Below are 19,165 nucleotides of genomic sequence, written 5' to 3' on the forward strand. Positions count from 1 at the left end.
TGGACCAGCGGGGCGGACGCCGCACTGGACGCGGTAAACCGGCAGTTCCGAGAGTGCCACCAGCTCGCCCGTCTGCAGCCTGACCTTCCCCTGTTCCTTCAGACAGACGCCAGTCAGGAGGGGAAAGGGTGTACCAGGTGGGGGATAAAGGCGTGCGCCGGGTGGTGGGGTACGCCAGCGCCAAGTTCGGCCAACCCGAACGCCGGTACCATGTGAACGAGCAGGAGTGCATGGCCGTCGTTTGGGCTATGCACCGCTACCGCCACCACCTGTAGGGCCGCCGGTTCACGCTGCAGATGGACAGCCAGTGTCTCCGCTGGCTGGACTCCGCCCAGGGCCGCAAGTCGAAGTTCACGAGGTGGGCGCTGATGCTCCAGAACTTCGACTTCACGGTCGAGCATGTCCCTGGACAGGACAACCAGTTCGCCGACGAGCTGTCGCGCCATCCCGACCCACACAACACCTTTCAGGATGACCAGGACTGGGAGGGGCTGTTGCCGCCAGATGGAGTCGCGTCGCCAGTCACTCCGGGGGAGGCGCCCGCAACCTTGTTCCACATCCCAAGGGCCCCCGACCATCCCGCCGTCTTGCCTGTGGAGACCCTGAGCGAATTAGTGGAATTCGTGAAACAGGCCCAGCGGGCAGACGACCCCACACAGGCTGAGGTGCGGTAATGTGGGGAGCAGGCTCACCCCTACCACAGGTGCATAGACGGGGTGTTGGAGACCCAAGTATCAGGGGACATGGACATAATGGGGCCCTACCCATGGACCACCCGGGGAAAGAGGTTCTTGGTCGTCATCACCGACATTTTCACCCGGTGGGTCGAGGCCTTACCGGTGTCCAACGTGCGTGCCGGAACCATAGCCGCTCTGCTGGACCACGAAATATTCCCGCAGTATGGTTTCGCGCGCGTGCTGTTGACGGACAATGGCTGTCAGTTTAGCGGGATGCACTGGAGAGCTGACTGTCGCCGATGGGGTCTCGACCACCACACCACCCCCATCTACCATCCCCAGGCCAACCCCACTGAGAGGAGAAACCAGGAGGTCAAGGCACCACTGCGGCTAAGGTTGGGGGACGACCACTCCAAGTGGGACGTCCACCTGCCGAAGCTGTTGTATTGTCTCCGGCGCCGCACCAACGCCGTCACCGGTCATTCCCCTGCCGAGCTCCTGTACGGGAAAAACTTGGCATTGCCCGGGGAAAGCAGGGTGGCCGACATCGCCATGGGCATGGTGGTGTGCCCCAATTGTGAGGAGAGGAGGGAGCACGTCAGACAACAGGCCCAATTCCTGGCGGCCCATACACCCATGAGTAGTCACCCCCCATCCCCGATCCAGCTAGGTCAGCTGGTGTACGTCAGGCAGCACCACTTGTCGTCCGGGGCACGTAACTTTTGTGCGGGGCTAGCGCCCCGATGGTCGGAGCCGCGGGAGGTCCTGTGGAGGACGGACCCCTCATCCTATGCGGTCCAGACGCCGAGGGGGCGGCCCGCTAAAGTGCACTGGGACAACCTGCGCTTAGTCACGCACGGGGTCAGAGTTGGCCCAACAACCCCCTCTTCATCATCCCCCACACTCCAGGAGGCCACAGAGACTCTGCGGGAAGGAGCAGAACCCGAACTCGCCACCCAGGGGTACATGCACACGGGCGACCCAGACGGGGGTAGCCACGATCAGGCACCTGAATGCACCGAACCCGACCTCTGGGACACCCCAATCAGGTCCCCGGTGCCGCTGGCCACAGTTCCGCACGTCCCCACGGAGGTGGGGAGTCCGTTGGTCTGGTTTCCTGATGAGGAGGGGAAAGGGGTCTCTGAGGAGGAGGATGATGAGCCACTGTGGCCGCTGGACCTCAGCCTGGCGGACGCCACGTTCCGGGTGTCCGTGGACGAGCCCGAGGACGGGGAGGAGGCACCGGACAGTAGGGATAGGCATCCCACCCGCAGACGTCGGGCCCCGGTCAGGACGTGCTGCGAGGACGACAGCGAGCCGGTAGAGTTCGCTCCTGTCCCGCAGTGGAGGCGAGTTGCCCGACCACCCAACCGGACACGAGGGAGCCTACCACACTATGGCTAGTAGAGACCCACACCAGCACAGTCCCCACCACACAACCACAGAGGGCCCGCCGACCCCCGGCCTACCTGGCAGAGTACAAGTGGTCCAGGTCCGCGTCGAGCTACTCCACCCAGGCGCGGCCCGTAGGGGGCGTTCCAGTGGTGCCAACACTCGTGGCCAGACCCAATTAATCCCCCCATCCAAGTCGTCCATTCCACCACCACACCACACCCCGACCACACTGACCCCCTCACCCACTTGTCACCATATTGTGCTAGGAGGGGCGCAGAGAATCGAAGCACGAGAGTATAATGGTCGCGAGTCCCCGAGGGAAGAACAGCTGTTATTGACAGGTACCGTGCCAGCAGGTACGAGTTGTCAGGAGGAGGGGAACTCACCCGCGCCACGGGACGAAACTTCGTCAACCGAAGTAGAAAACCAGGAACAGGACACAGAACACGAAACCCTAGGTAGCCATCTACGGAGCCACACATCCGAAACAGTGGCGTGGCCGGATTTCACTGATGAGGAGTCAGACTCTCAGGAGCCATTTAAGGGGTGGCCGCCTGATTTTATTTTGTCAGATGCTAGTTTTAAGGTCACGGTCACGGAGTCAGATTCGGAGGGAGAGGAGACTGTGATGGAGGGGGGGCATCCTCATCGCGAGGGGCGGGCGCAGGCCAAGTGGTGCTGCCGAAGCATCTGCGAATCTGTGATCCGGACAGTGGCGGGAATGTCAGGGCAGGACACTCTTAAGGGGATAGAGATAACTTCGCAGGAGCCAAGCAATGGCAATGATGTGTTTCTCAGGTCGCCACCCAACGACCAATCCGGAAGGATAGTTTCCATTCCCAACCCCGTCACCCTTCGCCCATCGCGAACACGTAGGCCCCCCAAGTACCTTCAGGACTATCAGTGGCTTACAGTGCCGAAAACAACACGAGCCCCCAACAATGGACCCCGCTGTAATGTCATGCAATTACTCCCGTACTTCAAGTGGAACAAACACACTAGTCCAGCCCCTACCCACCAGGTCACCCACATCACCCTGCTGCCCCAGTGCTTCGACATGGAAGACCAAAGTGAAACATGTAAATGAGAGGCAATGGTGTGCATATTGGCCTCGTCGGAGTGGGGGGGGGGGCATTTGACGTCGGCCCAAAGGCCTCCTTAACTCTTATAGGCCTATATGTCACGCCAATGCCTTCTCCTGCCGAGTGGTGCTTCGTGGAAGTGTTTCTACTCGCCGAGGGTGCAGTGTAGACTTGTGTTTCCTTTTGTATGTACTTATTTTGTATTGTATTTCATTTCAGATTAATTTGTTTTTATAGTTCATATTTTATTTATTTTATTCGTATTATTCACCGGGCGCCTAGGCCATGGTTTTCTGCCTGTGGCCAATCCGCGCATTCCACGGGCTCGCGGAGGAGGGGAGTCAAGGTCGCGGCACGTGGGAGGGGAGTCGCGGTTGCGGCACGTGGGGGAGCAGTCGCTCTCGAGAGACGCAGGGAGGTGGACGCAGGGAGACGTCGCTCCACAGCTAGGCCTTTTTAGTCGCGATTACAGTACAGGTGGGACGCCCCTTGCAGTGTGCAGGGAAATTAAAGCGCGCAGAACCGGGCATCGCCCTTATTGAGATTGCCACAGGCGGGACCGCGGTAGCCCCATGTAAAGGGTATGTTTTATCGTGCATAAAACCATAAAAACTTCATTCGAACTTTATTTCCTGAAGTCATCCTGGGCAGGCTAGATCCCTTAGGCCACGAGGCACGAACCCTAATCTACCGCCCCTGAGCAGCCGGAGACGCGCCACTAATAACAGGGACTAGCCGCGGCCTTGTCAAGGTCAGTTGAAAATGCAAGCTATTGTGGTTGAAAAAACATGTACCTTTTGAGTGTCGTCTGTGTCATCCATAATTTTGTTTCATTTTTTTTTGATAATGTATGTTTTTCAGAGCAAAAAAAAATTAATAGGTTCGTTAAAGTTCTGTTGTCTGAATTACTGTGCTTGCATTCACTAAAAAGAAGTTCATTTCAAGGTAGATCTGGACCAAGCTAATGGAAAATTCGAGGGGGGGAAATATGTAAGTACCCTTTAAACATTCTATGGAAAAAAAAAATATTTTGAAGATTGTAAAATTATACAGATATAAATATTAACTAGTAAACATATCTCGTTGATACTGCACATAAATATAAACAAGTCAATGAGTGAATGTATTTAGGCTATTTAACATTCTAAATTCAGCTTCTGATTTAAAAATTTAGCAGGGCCTACCTAATGGAAATATCTGGGCACACCTATTCAGATACTGAGGCGTTAGAAAGTTGGTTACGTAGTGCCTACTGGCTGTCTCGTGAGGGCTAAAACTAAGTAGCCGACTGGCTAAGATATCGCGTGAGGCGCTGACAGACCATCTTACAGTCCTTACACAGTACTTGCGTATGTCGTAGTGCAATCACCTTGGAGCACTAATTAATTAAGTTACATACCACACAGTAAATCGAGGCCGACCATGGGACTGAAGGAAAAGGTTTTAAGAATGGCTTAATTATGGTGAACTACATGTCGGTGAAAATTAAGAAAATGCTGGTCCCGTGATGCGCGGAGGCTGCCGGCCTCTGTGAGCTTCGGAAGGATACTGCCGCCCTCACCGCGCGCGACCCCCCTCCCTGCCAGCCCTCCCATGGAAAAGGCATGATTTTCGCGGGAAATTGAACTGGCCAGGTTCGGGACAAGGCGCCCGGTGAAACATAATTTTGGAAGATATAAAGTAATAAACAATGAAAATAACGTCTAATACGTTCCTGTGGAAAAAATACATAAACACTTGTAGTTCGGCGGAGGGATATGCCATACCCGGCTGCAGTGGCGTAGCGTGCCATCTCGGCGCCTGGGGCGGGAGACCCATTTTGCCGCCCCCATTCTATAGGTGCTTAATTAAAATTAAATTTCACATGCAATGAGGTACCTTTTATTGAAGTTAAAATAGGATGAGCGGTTTTACAAGCGGATTCTATGGGCCTTATGAGCAGCGAAGTCAGAAATAACTTTGTCAAAATCAATATTAGCAGCCAATTCTTGTTCAATAGACAATATAGCCAAGTTTGATAGTCTAGCGGAGCTCATAGTAGATCTGAGGTAATTTTTTATTAGCTTCAACTTCGAAAAACTTCTCTCACAACTTGCAACACTAATCGCCAAAGTCAAATATATACGAATCAAGATGACTATATTTGGAACCGAAATTCCGAGATTCAGTTTTTGAATGAACTGGAGGAGCTCCAGTGGTCCTTTACCACTTATATCTTCCTCTGATTCAGAACAGGCAACAACAACAAACTGCTGAAGACGCTTCCGCTCCATCTGAAACTCGTCCTTGTCGATGTCTTCTAATACATGGGAAAGATCACACTAGAACTTGCTGTCCAAAAGTTTCGCTGGCATCAAAAATCCGAACTTGTACGATATTTCTTGAATTTGCTGGAATCGAGTCGTCATTTCTTGAATGATCTTGTCGAATGATGCGATAATCTCTCGACGGATTTCCTGTTCGTGAGACAAAGCTGCATCTTCAGAAGATTCATCGCCATGCATGCGTTTTTTCCTGCGAATTCTTCTCGTTTTGAGTTCGATTCCGAGTTTTTCGCAGAGAGTCTTAGCAAAGTCAATTGCTTCTTGCACGAAACGGTCTCCACTTTCCACTAAGAAGGTTTTCAAAGCACAGAGTTTCTGAGCACACTTATCCACACTTAGTCCTCGTTGCTGCAGGTAAATCTGTGCTTCATCTACTTCAGGTAGCACTGCAGCCCAAAAGCCAAGAAAAGTTAGGAAGTTAAATGACTGCATGGCTGTCAGGAGAAGACTGGCTCCCGATCTTGTTTCGGAAGTTTGAGATGAATCTGTTAATTGTTCCAGTACCTCAAGAACTACCTCAAACTTATTTTTAAGCATCTTGACAGCTACATGTCTAGCGCTCCAGCGCGTTTCAGTGACTCTTTTTACTGCTTGACCTGTGACGGCAACCAAAGCGTTCCATCGAACAGTTGATGCGGAAAAGAAGGCAAACAGCTTCTCCAGAGTTCCAAAAAACGTCACGGAATCCACTGATTCAGAAGCAGCGTGTACCCCAGCCAAGTTTAGTGAGTGGTTTGTGCATGCAACGAATATAGCTTTCGGATTCAGTGCTTTAATCCAGGCTTGAACTCCATTGTGGATCCCTGACATTGTGGCAGCATTGTCATAAGCCTGTCCTCTCAGATTCTGTATGTCCAGTCCGTCTGATGTTATCTTCGCGATTATATCGTTGCTGAGATCTTCTGCATTTTTTCCTTTTGGTTCGAAGAAGTCAATGAAAGATTCTACCACGGCGACTTTTTCTCCTTCGATATGTACGTATCGCAGAACTTGGCTCATTTGGTCATTGCGAGAGATGTCTGGTGTACTGTCCAAGATTACGCAATAATATTTAGCTTCTTGAATACGACGGATGATGGTGGATCGAACTTGCTGTCCCAGTAAGTTTATAAATTCATTCTGGGTTTCTGGAGATAGATACGAAACTGAGACTCTTGCTCCCAGCTTTATCATTGTCAGGTGTTCCATTAGAAGAGGGTCGTATTTAGCTAGGAGGTGCACTAACTCCAGAAAGTTCCCGCGATTGCCACTATCATCTCCTCGAATGTCTTCTCAATGTCCTCTGAAGGCCAGATTCTGTTTGGCTAAGAACTGGATAATTTCAGCAACCTGTACAGTACATCCCTCCACTTCTCCTCACTTTCGAAAACTTCTTGTTGTTTCTGATCGATGGTTGCTTTACAGTTCAGGCGAACTTCCAACTCCTTCCATTTCAAGAAGCTCTGTTCATGGCCCAGGCTATTTTCATGGTCTCCTATTCTTGGATTTAGCTTCCACCATTTGTTGAATCCTTCTTCAGATGCGAAGTTAGAGCCGGAATTGCCAAACAGCTAGCAAGAAAAACAATACAAGGATTGCTTCAAAGGCGAGTACACCATCCATGTTCGGAGAACCTTTTCGCCGTTAGATAATGGTTTGTAGAACCACTCTTTGGTTAGTTTTCGGGTACCGCCTTTCGTTGAAGTCCCTGAGCGAACAACATCGGCAAATTTGGAACCGATGTGCTGTACTGAGTCAGATCCGCGATGTACTAGAAGCGTTCTTACTTCGTCGGTCATAGGAGAAGGCCAGCAACCTACATCGTCGAGATTCACATCTTTGATTTCGGCAGGAGCAGAAGGCACGATTTCAATTATGTCTTCTTTGGCAACATTCACTTTTTCTGCAGGCTTATGACTAGATGCTTAAGGTACTTTTGATGAGTCGACTTCGTCTCGACCCTGCTCTGTGGTGGGACCAGAACTACTTCCAACTGCGACGGCAGGTACGTCTTCTTCTTGTACCTGTAAAATAAGTTATGTATTCCCATGAATATTGGCCGGAGAACACGTTCGAATTTCAAATAAGTATTTTATCTATCACAAAATAAAAGTGGTTTTGGTGACGGCGCGGTTTGCTGGGCTTATAGGAAAATTTACAAACAAAATTGATTTTGTATGGCAGCTACCTTTTTTAGAGTTTCCCGGTAAAAACTGACTGAGTAAGCCATCTTATAGATGTTATTAAAAGATAAAATGACGATAAATTTGAGAAAAATCGTTGGTGCCATTTTTGAGCTAAATGAAAAATTATGTTTTCTTTGTATGACAGGTACCATAAATAATCAAGTTATCCAAAAACAAAAAAAAAACAAAAAAATATATATATACATTCCTAGACTACTACTAGATTTACAAAACATCCCCTATTGAAGTTTTAAATTCAAGTAGCAGGACAACATTCAGTCGTAAACTTAAAAAGATGTACCTTAACTCAATGTAATTTATGTTAATATACTCCATACTTTTTAAACAATAATCAATGTTCAAACAGCTATTAGAGCAATTTTAAGTGTATTATAAAATAAGATTTAATGAACGAGTGTGACTCCGTACTTGCAGACAAACCTAGGTGAATATGTTTTGCGAGACTAATGTAAGAAATATTGTAACTTTTGTAAACAATAAATAAATAAATAAATAAATAATAATAATAATAATAATAATAACTGGAGTAATTCTAGGCCATGCATGATTCTAGATGGAGGAATCATATACCTACTTACACTGGAATCACTTCCGCTGCTGCAGGATGCCACCGAAGACGTTAACGTGGCTTTCGAACCAGAACTGGAACTAAAATATTTCAGTAATGCACCTTGAGACTTCTTCGCATCTGCTTCTTTCTTAGCCTTTTTTTTTTTTTGCGGAATTCCGCACCGCTTTCTTTGACTCTTTTCATTTTCAAAAACTAGTTCAAAGATTGGGTAAAGTTATAAATGTTTAGTTTTAGAAGATTCAACAGTATTTAAAAGATCGAAACACAATCAAAATTACTTTCGTTCCGTATCCGAAACTCTCGCGAAACAAACATACGAGTAAAGCGTGATTGCGTAACGGTACTCCACGATGCATTAAAACAAACAAAGATCAGTACTGTAGCATGTGTGCTACAGCTGCTACCTTTGATAATGTTTATGTTGGCAGAAATGGTTAACATATTTTATTAATCTTTCGGATGCCCTGGTAATACGAGTTATTTTGGATTTAAGTTTGTTATATGTTGTTTTAAAAAATAAATTTGTAATTCTTGTTTAGTCTTATTGATTTTAAGTTATTAAATTGGTCTGGAAAGTTCGAGGACACTACCGAATATGTTGGTAATCGCTGCGCTAGACGGCGCGCGAGCAGAACAGCTGATTGTGTGACGTCAGGTGAGACGGGCGAGCGGAGTCGCCTGGTAGGCCCAGGCGGGCGCGCACGTGAAGTAAAACGCGGGTTGGCCATGGTGATGGTTCCACATCGAAGTAACTGTATACGAGTGTTCCTTTTTGAATATGAACGGGGTTCATTTATGTAATTTAGAACGCTTTGGTACGATGAACGCGAGTGGTTGGTGAGGCGTGTGTGAATATCGCGAGGATTTTCCAAGGATGAATTATGTGCGCCGAAATAAACTCCAAGACGGTATGGCGAAGGATTCGTCATATCCGTACAATTACCTGCAGCTACGGTAACGTATAATGGTAAGGGTTTGCCATTAAAAACACTCATGAGCAAACGAGTGTATTTGGTGACCGGACATCACGACGTCAAAAAGCAAGTAAGTGCCAGCCGTGCCACTGCCCCGTTGACCCCTTTGACCCCTGGTGCGAAACTATAATTTGTGGATTTTTGGGATTTAAATTAACGGACTAATAAAACTGAAACTGGGATTTTACGTTCAGCGTGTTTCACCCAATCCCTGCCAGACCTAGAAGAAAAAAGGCGTCGACCGTTAGAAAATGACTTTACTGAGAAGGGCTTGTAAACTCATAATTTGTAATTTGCTAAATTTTTGGTATATTTATTTGCATGTTAAGGTGTGTCAATTTTTTGCTAGATTTCGCCTATGTTAATTGGTATTTACAGCGGTGATACGCCCGGTGCATATCTATATTTGTATTTGTATTAATATGTTCTTATATATTCTTAATGCCTTTTTGGTAATTATATTTAATTTTCGGAGCTCCGAAGTATATGATCAAATTATAATTTTTGGGGGGGAATTGTTAAAGTATTTTTTTTAGTATTATTATATAGCTATTTTTTTATAAGTAGTAATAGGGTATGCATTTTATGATGGATGCGCCGATTTGTGATGAAACGATTTTATGATATATATATTTATTAAATGTTGTCATATAAATTTTACGTCTTTTTAACTTGCTGCCTCCTCTCACTGTTCGCAACCTTATTAGTATTTTTTTAAGCCTGCTATTAGTTTGGGTTTTTATATTTTTTTTGGGTTTACCTGCGCTCGCGGTACGGGGCAATATAGGAGTTTTACTGTGTCCCGGTTTGCGGAAGTTGTTTGGTTTGCCCTGGGTTAAGGTCAAACTTTACAGTACAATGCGTAGTACTAAATTCAATGAGTGCGAAAGAGAGGCATCGACACGGGCCGACGCGTGAAACAAAAGATTTTGTATGAGTAATTAACATAATGAGTGCCGCTCAAATCGGCTCGCGCGCGCCGGGCGGCGCGGCGTGATGCGATGTTGCCGTTCCTATGTAAACAAACAAACGTTATAAAGAGCTCTGTCAGTGATTTCGCAGTTTTTCTTTTAAATAAATATTAAAAAATAGTTGGTGCGCAAAATTTTAGATAAAAATGGAACATTATAGTGTGTCTGACACATGTAATGAATGAATCATAGATCAGATCTCAACCCGCTTCACCGGCGACCCGCCCCCGCGGGCTGCCGCCCGGGGCGGGCCGCCCCCTCCGCCCCACCCACGCTACGCCACTGCCCGGCTGGTCTCCTTCGCCGACGTGGCACTAATTACGTGGCGTTCGCCCCGTTGCACTTCCTACACTCCGGTGCGTGCCCGAGCACGTTCGGTGCACACACTTTCGTGAGACATTGCTGAGGCATAGCGGTCTATGCGACATAGAGGAGCATTGGCAGTCGGCGTCAAGGTGTTAATAGCTTTTTTTTTGTATATTTAGAATTGTTTCAATTCCCATTGTTTTCCCCCAGATTTCTATGTTACATGTCATTATAGAGTGGAAGTGAGCGTAGTAGATAGAAATTAAATAAAGATGTCTAATCAAAGAAATATGTTTCTTTGTGGGGAAGCCTTCTTTTCACAGACGAGAGAGCTACAACATAAGTTCCCAGAATTAATGCTCGCTTTTCCCCCCCCCCCCCCCTGTACTATCTCATTGTATAAACCGGTGTGGCATTAAATTTTGCGGTCGATTAGAATAGGTTAGCTACATTATAAATACTTTAAAACATTGTGGATGGTTGGTTTTATTAGGTAAGTATAGCTACATTAAAAATACTGTAAAATCATTTTATGGTTGCTTAACAAATAACTTTTTAATATGTAGCTATCCAGGGCTAGGAAACAATTTACATGATTTCACAGTATCTTTAATGTAGCAATTCTAACTAAGTCAACCGTCCACAATGTTTAAAGGATTTATAATGTAGCTAACCTAACCTAATTGACCATTAGTTATCATGAGTTACAATGGAGAAAAAAAAACCGAAGATGCATGATCGGCCGTTTGGCTCTCTCGTTTGAAGAAGGCTTCCCTTCTTTGTGTGCCTACTTGAGTTTACATATCTATGTGTTAATCTTTGCTCGTTTAAAAAATATATCTTGAAAATGTGTATTTTGATTTTCGGATGATGATGTAATGAAAGTAGATAATAAATAGGATTTTATCAGAGGTGTTCGTTAGTTGAAAAAACTGAAAGTGTATGTTGAGTGACTGTACTCGTGGTGTTGTGGAAGTATTCAAGTTAATATAATTGAGAAAGTGTAAAAAGTGCCGGCACTTGCTATGGTGTTGGTTTTATTCGTAGATTCACATGTTGTATCGAGGAAACTTTAAGGCTGCTTAAATAGTGAAAGGGCTAGACAGCAGGAAAGTTATAGACAAGAATGGCATAGGGAATGAACTCATAAAACTGGGGGGAGAAGCCATAGAAAGTTACCTGGGGGTATTTCTCAGCAGATTACTAGGTAAAGAGCGGAGGAAGGGGGTTAAAATTGCCGCAGGAATGGAAGGAATATCGGTTGTACCTTTTTTTAAAAGGAGGCAATGAAGGGTACCCTGCAAACTATAGGCCAGTTTCTATTACATAAGCTGTAGTAAAGATCATGGAGAAGCTAGTGCACGGATATGTAGTAGGGGAGATGGACATGAGATAGTGGCTAAACAAGAGGCAACATTGTTTTCAGAGAAGCTACTTATGTGAAACACAGCTGGCGGGCCTGCTGGGGGAGTGGGTGGAGTAGATATGGGACAGCAGATCAATACCTGTCATAGATTTTAAAGCAGCCTTGGATAAGGTTCCTCATGAGACATTTATGAAAATAGTGGAGGGTATCGTAAGGGACAGAAGGGTGGTGGAGTGGATTGGCAATTTTCTTTTCCTTAGGAACATGACTCGTAGGGTAGGTACGGAGGATGAGATGTCAGGGGTGCCGCAAGGCAATGTGCTCGGCCCACTGCTGTTCACCTTCATGGTGAACAATTTAGGTGAGGCAGGGAATAAAGGGGTATATGAGATTTAGAGGATGTATGGGGATGGTGAGGGAGGTTTCCAGGAGGATTTGAATAAGCTGTAAGAGCAGGTTGAAAGGAATGGCATTACGATAAATGTGGGCAAGACGAAAGTGGTTAGGTTTACTAGGAAAAAGAATGTTGGTAAGATGTTCTACCACTGAAGTAGAGTTGTGATGGGTGAGGCATTTAACTAGAAAAATTTAGGGGTAGTGCTGCTAGTAAATCTGGGGAGGGGGAGCAAGTGGAGAAAGTTTTTAAGAAGATTTGACAGGGCCTGGGCATGCGGGGATTTGTGTAAGGGGAGGAAGCAGGGATTTTAAGGAAAAGGCCTATACAACAATGGTTTGGCCCACGTTGGGAGTACCCAGCAGCAGTGTGAGAGGGAACTGGAAGGACACAGAGGAAAGAAACTAACTAGGAGAATCAGAAGCAGTAAGGGAAAGAATCTAAATCTAAATAGCCCATCAGAGCTGATGAAGGTATGGGGTGGGACAGCTTAAAGGACAGAAGGCAAGAGAGGCTGCTTAGAGTCTATCAAGTGCTGAGTGTAATGGAAGGGTGGGGAGACTAGTTGTGATGGGGAAACCTAGAACTAGGAGAGAAAACACTAGGAAAGTCTTTAAGGAGTGAAGAAAGACAAAAGGGAAAAAATTTATGGTTGTCAGTACAATAGGGAAATAGACTGTATTGGAATAGGAGTGTGTGTTGGCTGGGAGTGTGACTCACTTAAAGAGAAGAGTGAAGAAAGTTGGAGGAATGCTTGCCACTGGGTTTTTGCCCTCTCACAGCAGTAATCGATAAATAATAGAAGCTTACACTGCCAGTCTGTGCCAGTAATTCTCACAGTCTGAACTTTCCAAAAAAATATTCTACTACATACAGCTTTTATTTATTTTTTTGTTCTGTGGATCCCACATGAAGTAGAGTGTTCTAGGATATATAACAAGTCAATTTGTTCATATATATTCACAACAATACTAGTACAGATACAGAGTACATTTTGCCAATCTATGCCCTTCATTACTTAGTACATCCTCACCAACCTTTCTTTCTGCAGCATATCCATTTTTGTCCTAGAAAAGCTTTTATGGTCTGACCAACTAGTTACCCTTGTCTTCAATTACTGTGCAATCTTCGCTTCACTTTCACTCACCTAGCTAGTCACCGTTCTCTTAAGTGGTCATAAATGGTCACTTATCTCTGTCGTTTATTTTTCAGGACTTACTTTTAATTTTGTCATGTTTATTCTTATCCCTTGCTGGTAATTCTGCATAGCCCTCTTCGTGCGGAAGGTTGTTTATGTTATGTCAGTGACATTAGAATATTTCAGAATATAGTATAAATTTTAAAAAGCAGGTTTGAAAGATAATAACCAAAGGAAGAATAAGTTTTTAAATACAATCTCCAAAGTTTTTTCTTTATTATTTTTTTTTTTAGAAAGCCATGTTTTCTCAGTCATTAATTATTTTTTTTTTTTTTTTTTTCCCCAGATGACCATGGATGCTATTTCAACAGAACCGCCTGCTGCCATAAGTGCTTCGCCTTCACTTATAGACTGTAATCAAATAATGTAAGGTTTTTAACATTTCTGTTGAGAATGTTACGCTAATTATTTTTTTCTTTTGCAACGTACCTACTTAATTTTGTTTTATTTTATAGGAAGCTAAGAAATTAGTAGTTATTTTATGTTTATACTTGTGAAAGCCACTTGATTTAAACATAAGAAATTAAGTACCTATTGTCAAAAGTTTCTTTTCAGTGTAATTTTTTTATTGACTTGAAATCTTAAATTTTATTTTATGGTAAAGGTTTGTGTGTAATTGGAGCTACGATCAAGCTCTATGATTCACAAGGAAAAAAATACACCAGTGCCCCGGTAATTCCTACCTCATCTGTCCAGACATGATTTAATCCAGACTAGATTTTGGTTCTGGTCAGTCAATAAATTTGGAATTTTAATCACATGTATGTCTTGTCGCCTCACCTCACGCATTATCCAGGCTGGCCGGAACAACAGGTCTGTCCATCGGGTAGGGCAACTGGCTCCTAGGAGTGTCAGCCCCATTCTCTGTCTCAGGTGAAAAGCTACATGTAGAATTAAAATTTTTCAATCCTACATCAGTTTGTAAGTTAAAAACTTAGGCCTACTTTATTCAATCGTATAAAACCTAAAAGTTGAATTTATAAAGAAAATAATATATTTCTAATTTTTACCCATCAAAAACTTGTACATATTATGTGCATTTTTAAGTAAATTCTGTTTAAGCCAGACTTTTGGTGATACAGACAGGATCTGATCCCATCTAGACCGAATTAGCTGTACTCAACTGTAATGAAAAGGTGAGGATTTGCATTTCCCTCAGAGAGTCTAGTATGCTCTAAACCACCTGGATACTTGCATTGTGCTCGCAAGATATTGCGGTCAAGGCTCCATCTACTGCCAGTAGCACCTCGCTGTATGAGATACTCCAGCAATTCGTCAGCTTGAACTGTTCCTGAGACAGCATTATCTATTTACGTGGAAACCGTGGAAACTTGCACGAGTGCAAGAGAGGCTGGTGTGCATGCATGCAGGATCTGTGTTTGGAGCAAACATCTAGCAGCACTGACGGGATAGAGACACTAGTTCAGCTCAAGCGACCTAACCAGTAGTTTGTTCGGGTAAAATGGGCTGTTCCTTTGCCCATTCGCAGCAACCATGATTCATTTTATTTATCAGTAGCACTTAAGATTAATATCATTAATTAGTATCACCCATGATTAGAGGCAAGATTATATGACTAGTGATGAAATCAAAATAACAACAATATTAAATTCAATACCCCGCCAAACATCAAAATGGAAGTCAGTACACCTAAAAACACCAAAATGCAAAGAAAAACACAAAATGTAGCAATATTCACCTAAGTTAACTTATTTTTTCTGTTAAAATATAGAATTCATTTTATAAATATTTAATTTAGGGTAATTATTAAATATTTTAAATATTATGTTTTAATTAAATATTTATTATTATTATCATTATTATTATAGGTAAATCTAAAACAGTCTATAGCTGATACCTACAGATATGGTTTAAGGCTTACAGAGAAACTTGTGATTTTGGATATTTAACACTGCATTAATTTTTATTCATATTAACAATATTGTAATAATAAGACAGTGACAAAAGTAAAATTTAAATTTGAAAATTTTTTGAACTTTCTTGTAAACTAAGAAACATTATAGAATAATATTGAATTTTTTGATTTTTTTTTTTGTAACTTATCAATAACTACTCTACACATTTTAAACATCTTACCACAAATTTTTGTAGCAGTTGATCAACGTTATTGTGCTTTATATGCACTTATTATTACATATGTTTAATCTTCAATGTCGATAAAGACAAAATCCACTATTTTTAATGACAAAATTTGCATTTTTAAAACACCGTAAAATCTTGGCTCTACCCATTATTCTTTTTGTTGATCAGTAGCAGCCATGATTCATTTCATTAATCAGTTAACAGTCAGGAGGCTTGTTGGATCTCCAGTCATTGTCATGGGGAAATAACCATGGCTTAGCCATGGCAGACTAGGTGAAATGATTTATCATGCGGTGGTCAGCTTTTGTCTTCTGCTGTGTGGAGACAGGTGAGCACTGCGAGATTAATGTACTCCTAGCATTGTCTGCTGAAGACACCATAGCAAGTCGTATATCTTGAGTGATGACATGTAATGAATTAAAAGTAATCATTTACCAGCGTGGAAGAAATGTAATACTTTCATGTTATTAAGTTTTTACATTTTAGTAAGATTTATTTCTATGTATTTTAATTTACTCTAATTGATCCAAGATTATTTTTAAATGATAATTCGTAAGTATCTCAATTTGGATATTATTTGAACTAGCATTGCTCTTTACGACCCAGGTTTCAGCCCTCCCCGTTTGTTACACAGCTTGATTAACAATTTATTATGTTGTCATATCAAATGCACTACAATGTTTAGGTTTTCTTGTATGATGTAAACAACAGCTGATTATTCTTTCTAGAAGTATTTTGTACAGTTGCAGCATGTTTTATGATCATAATTTACATTTCATGTTTGTAGGTATTTATGATTATTTGCTTACTTTATTGTGGAAAAGTCATTGGAAGTTCTTTGTACCTATTTTTTACTGGTTGGTTAAGTGTTGTGTGTGTTCACATAATTTTCTTTTGTATTTTATCTACGGTTCTTTGTTTGAAAGCTAGCTGATGCGAGGTTTGCCAGTATAATAAGAATTAAAGACAGAGTTCTGTAAGCATGGGAAAGATAGGGTTACACGGGATTACTTGTGAATAAATGCTATTGCCATACACCAGTATTGGCTGATATTTTGATATGTAATTTTGTGAGAGGTTGTAAATTATGTCTGTGAGCATCCTTATCTTTCTCGGAAGAAAAGGTTGATCATGGAGTCAGTGTTTGTATTAGGTACTGTAAGGTAAAAAGTCGGGCGTTTGCTCACATTTAATATAGGTATTAATGAAGTGGAAGAGACAATTTTGCAGCTGTGGTCCGAGTTACACCGAACTTAAAAACCTTTTTGGACATTTAAATTAGAATTTTTTCGATAATAGTTGCTGGTAATAGCCCAAAACAATGAGCGCTTAACTTTGTCATTGTTTTAAGGACTGAATCCTTCGGCTTGTACCGTGATGCGTAAGCAACCATGGGATTTAGTTGCAAATCTTTGGTACTGACCAACAGTAAATTTGTGTTTTGGTGTCGATGCTGATATTTTGTGCGACCAGTTGGTACATTCAACATGTATTTGTTTTCGTGGTTGGATGGCGACCACAGTGAATAATTAATTTTTATAAAGAGAAAGTAAAAATAGTATCAATAGTTTGTGTCTGAGAGACTTTATTTAAGAAATCAATCATTGACAATATATAACATCCTTTTAGAACTTAAATATTTTTTCAGTACCTAACAAGTTTTTTCATGTGTTCTCATATGTGCACTCTAGACCAATTTTGAGTTAGTCGAAGTTTTGAATACCTACAGTTGGCACAATGTGATTCTCTCAAAGATCTTAAAATAATTTAGTTATCTGTAATGAGGTGAAAGGGTAAGTTTAATTATAATTATTCTGTGCATACCACCAAATTAAATGAAAGTGGAAACCCAAAAGAAAACATAAAACTAAATTAAACCTAAGTAGGTACGTGTTTCACAAGTTTTAAAATAAGCTACCTCATAAAATGAAAATGATGTAAATGAGATTTCATCAAGGTAAAAATATATCACTGAACACCTGATACGGGAGTTATCAAATCAATATACTGAATCTATATTAGGAATTAAACAGGCTTACTCATTATCACTTTAAAAAATTTCAGTCTTTGAAACAGTTTTGTTATAAATGAAACCTGTATATACCTGTTCATTTTTTTTTGTATTTATCTTTAGTAAAAAGTTTGGAACTATTAAAAAACTTTTCTAAAAGTGGTAGAGTGTCAGCAATACCTTAAAATTGTTTGAGCGATGGAGCTGGTTGTTAGCTAGTATATTTATAGCTTTGCACGATACGCACGTGCATGCAAGTCTGGCGGAAGGATGTCCAGAGAAGGTAGAGACAGCGGGTTGTTGTGTCCGACGGGCGCGAAGCCGCTTCGCAGGGGCGGACGCGGAGGTGTGCCGGCCGGTGGTGAGCACGGATGTGACGGTGGTGCCGAGTGCGGGCGACCACGACAGTGGCAGCTCCAAGATGACGGCCAGCACGGTGGTCGACTTCTGCTGGGACGTGCAGTTCCACGCGGGCCACATCCTGGCCGTCCACATGAGCAACAGCATCCTGGCGTACGGCGTCATCGGTGAGGCATGCGTGGCACCATTGGTCACTGGCTCGTGGGTTTCAGCTGCTTAGACTTTGGCAGTTTGGAGCAACGGTGTTTGTGTTTACCACTGCTGGGGTGGGACACACTGCAGGGAAGGAGGAAGGTAGAGAGACTGGTGAGGCTGCTTAAAGTGGTCAAGGGGGAGATGGTTGGGAAAAGCTGGGAGATAGATTGCCCATGGGAGGGTACAGGAGTAGATTGATAATGTTCGTGGATGACTGGTGATCCGTAAACTTTGGAGGGCTGGTTGAGGGCAAGTGGAATGTAGGTGAGTATGAATAAGATGTGTTTAGGTTTATGAGAAGAAAAATATGTAAGGAAGTGTGTGTGTGGAAGGGACAGGAGGTAGAGGACTACAAATGTCTGCAGGTAACCCTTCAGAGCAATAGAATAGGGATAGCAAGTACAGCAGGTCGTAAGAAAGGGGAGAAGGGGACTGGAGCTCAACAGGACCTTAAAGGTAACGGAAAGTAAAGGAAAAGGCATGTTCCACGTTGGTATGCGGGTGGAAATTAGGGACCCGGCCCTGGTGACGGAGGTAAAGGAGCTGGAGAAGGTACAATGCAGGGCAATGAAATGGGTGATGAATAAGTGGTGGTTAAGGGAAGGGGAAGATGTAAAGACCATCAGTGATGATCAAGGATCTGGGGTGTGAGACACTACGAGGGAGGAGAAAGGTAGAAAGACTGGTGAGGCTGTTAAAAGTGGTTTAGGGGAAGAGGAAGTTCAGTAAATCTTGGAGATTAAGTGCACAAAGGTGGGTACAGAGGGAGGAGTGGAAGATCCAGAGGAAGTGAGACAAAATGGAAAGAGGGAAGCACTCATTCCTGTTTAGAACGGAACAGGAGTGGAATGAACTTGAGGGGAAGAAATATTGGCTGCTAAGGATGAGAAAATCCTACGGAAAAAGATCCGGGAAATGGGAAAGTATAGTAAGAGGGAGAACTCCTTGTCACAAAAAAATTGGGCTAAAATCCAATTTCAAGCATATTCTTGAATTTAATATAATTTAATTGAGCTTGTATATTTCTTTGGGGTTCTTTCGCTTCCCTCCAC

General features: G+C 43.3%; 1 protein-coding gene across 6 annotated transcripts in view; it reads left to right on the forward strand.

Moving 5' to 3' along the window:
* Window positions 1–11,264: 11,264 nt before the first annotated feature.
* The window catches only part of LOC134535060 (enhancer of mRNA-decapping protein 4), a 102,015-nt gene continuing 94,114 nt past the window's right edge, over window positions 11,265–19,165 (forward strand). Inside the window, exons 1-3 of one of the 6 annotated variants that reach the window (XM_063373929.1) lie at window positions 11,265–11,426; window positions 13,731–13,810; window positions 17,880–18,085. In XM_063373929.1, the coding sequence (XP_063229999.1) occupies window positions 13,731–13,810; window positions 17,880–18,085 (286 nt within the window). In that variant the 5' untranslated portion in view covers window positions 11,265–11,426. Of the gene's footprint in view, window positions 11,517–13,730; window positions 13,811–17,879; window positions 18,086–19,165 lie in introns of all 6 variants that reach the window. The other 5 variants (XM_063373913.1, XM_063373906.1, XM_063373946.1 and 2 more) reach the window with 5 other exon arrangements.

Source organism: Bacillus rossius, chromosome 1 (assembly GCF_032445375.1).
Source record: "Bacillus rossius redtenbacheri isolate Brsri chromosome 1, Brsri_v3, whole genome shotgun sequence".
NCBI lineage: Eukaryota > Metazoa > Arthropoda > Insecta > Phasmatodea > Bacillidae > Bacillus > Bacillus rossius.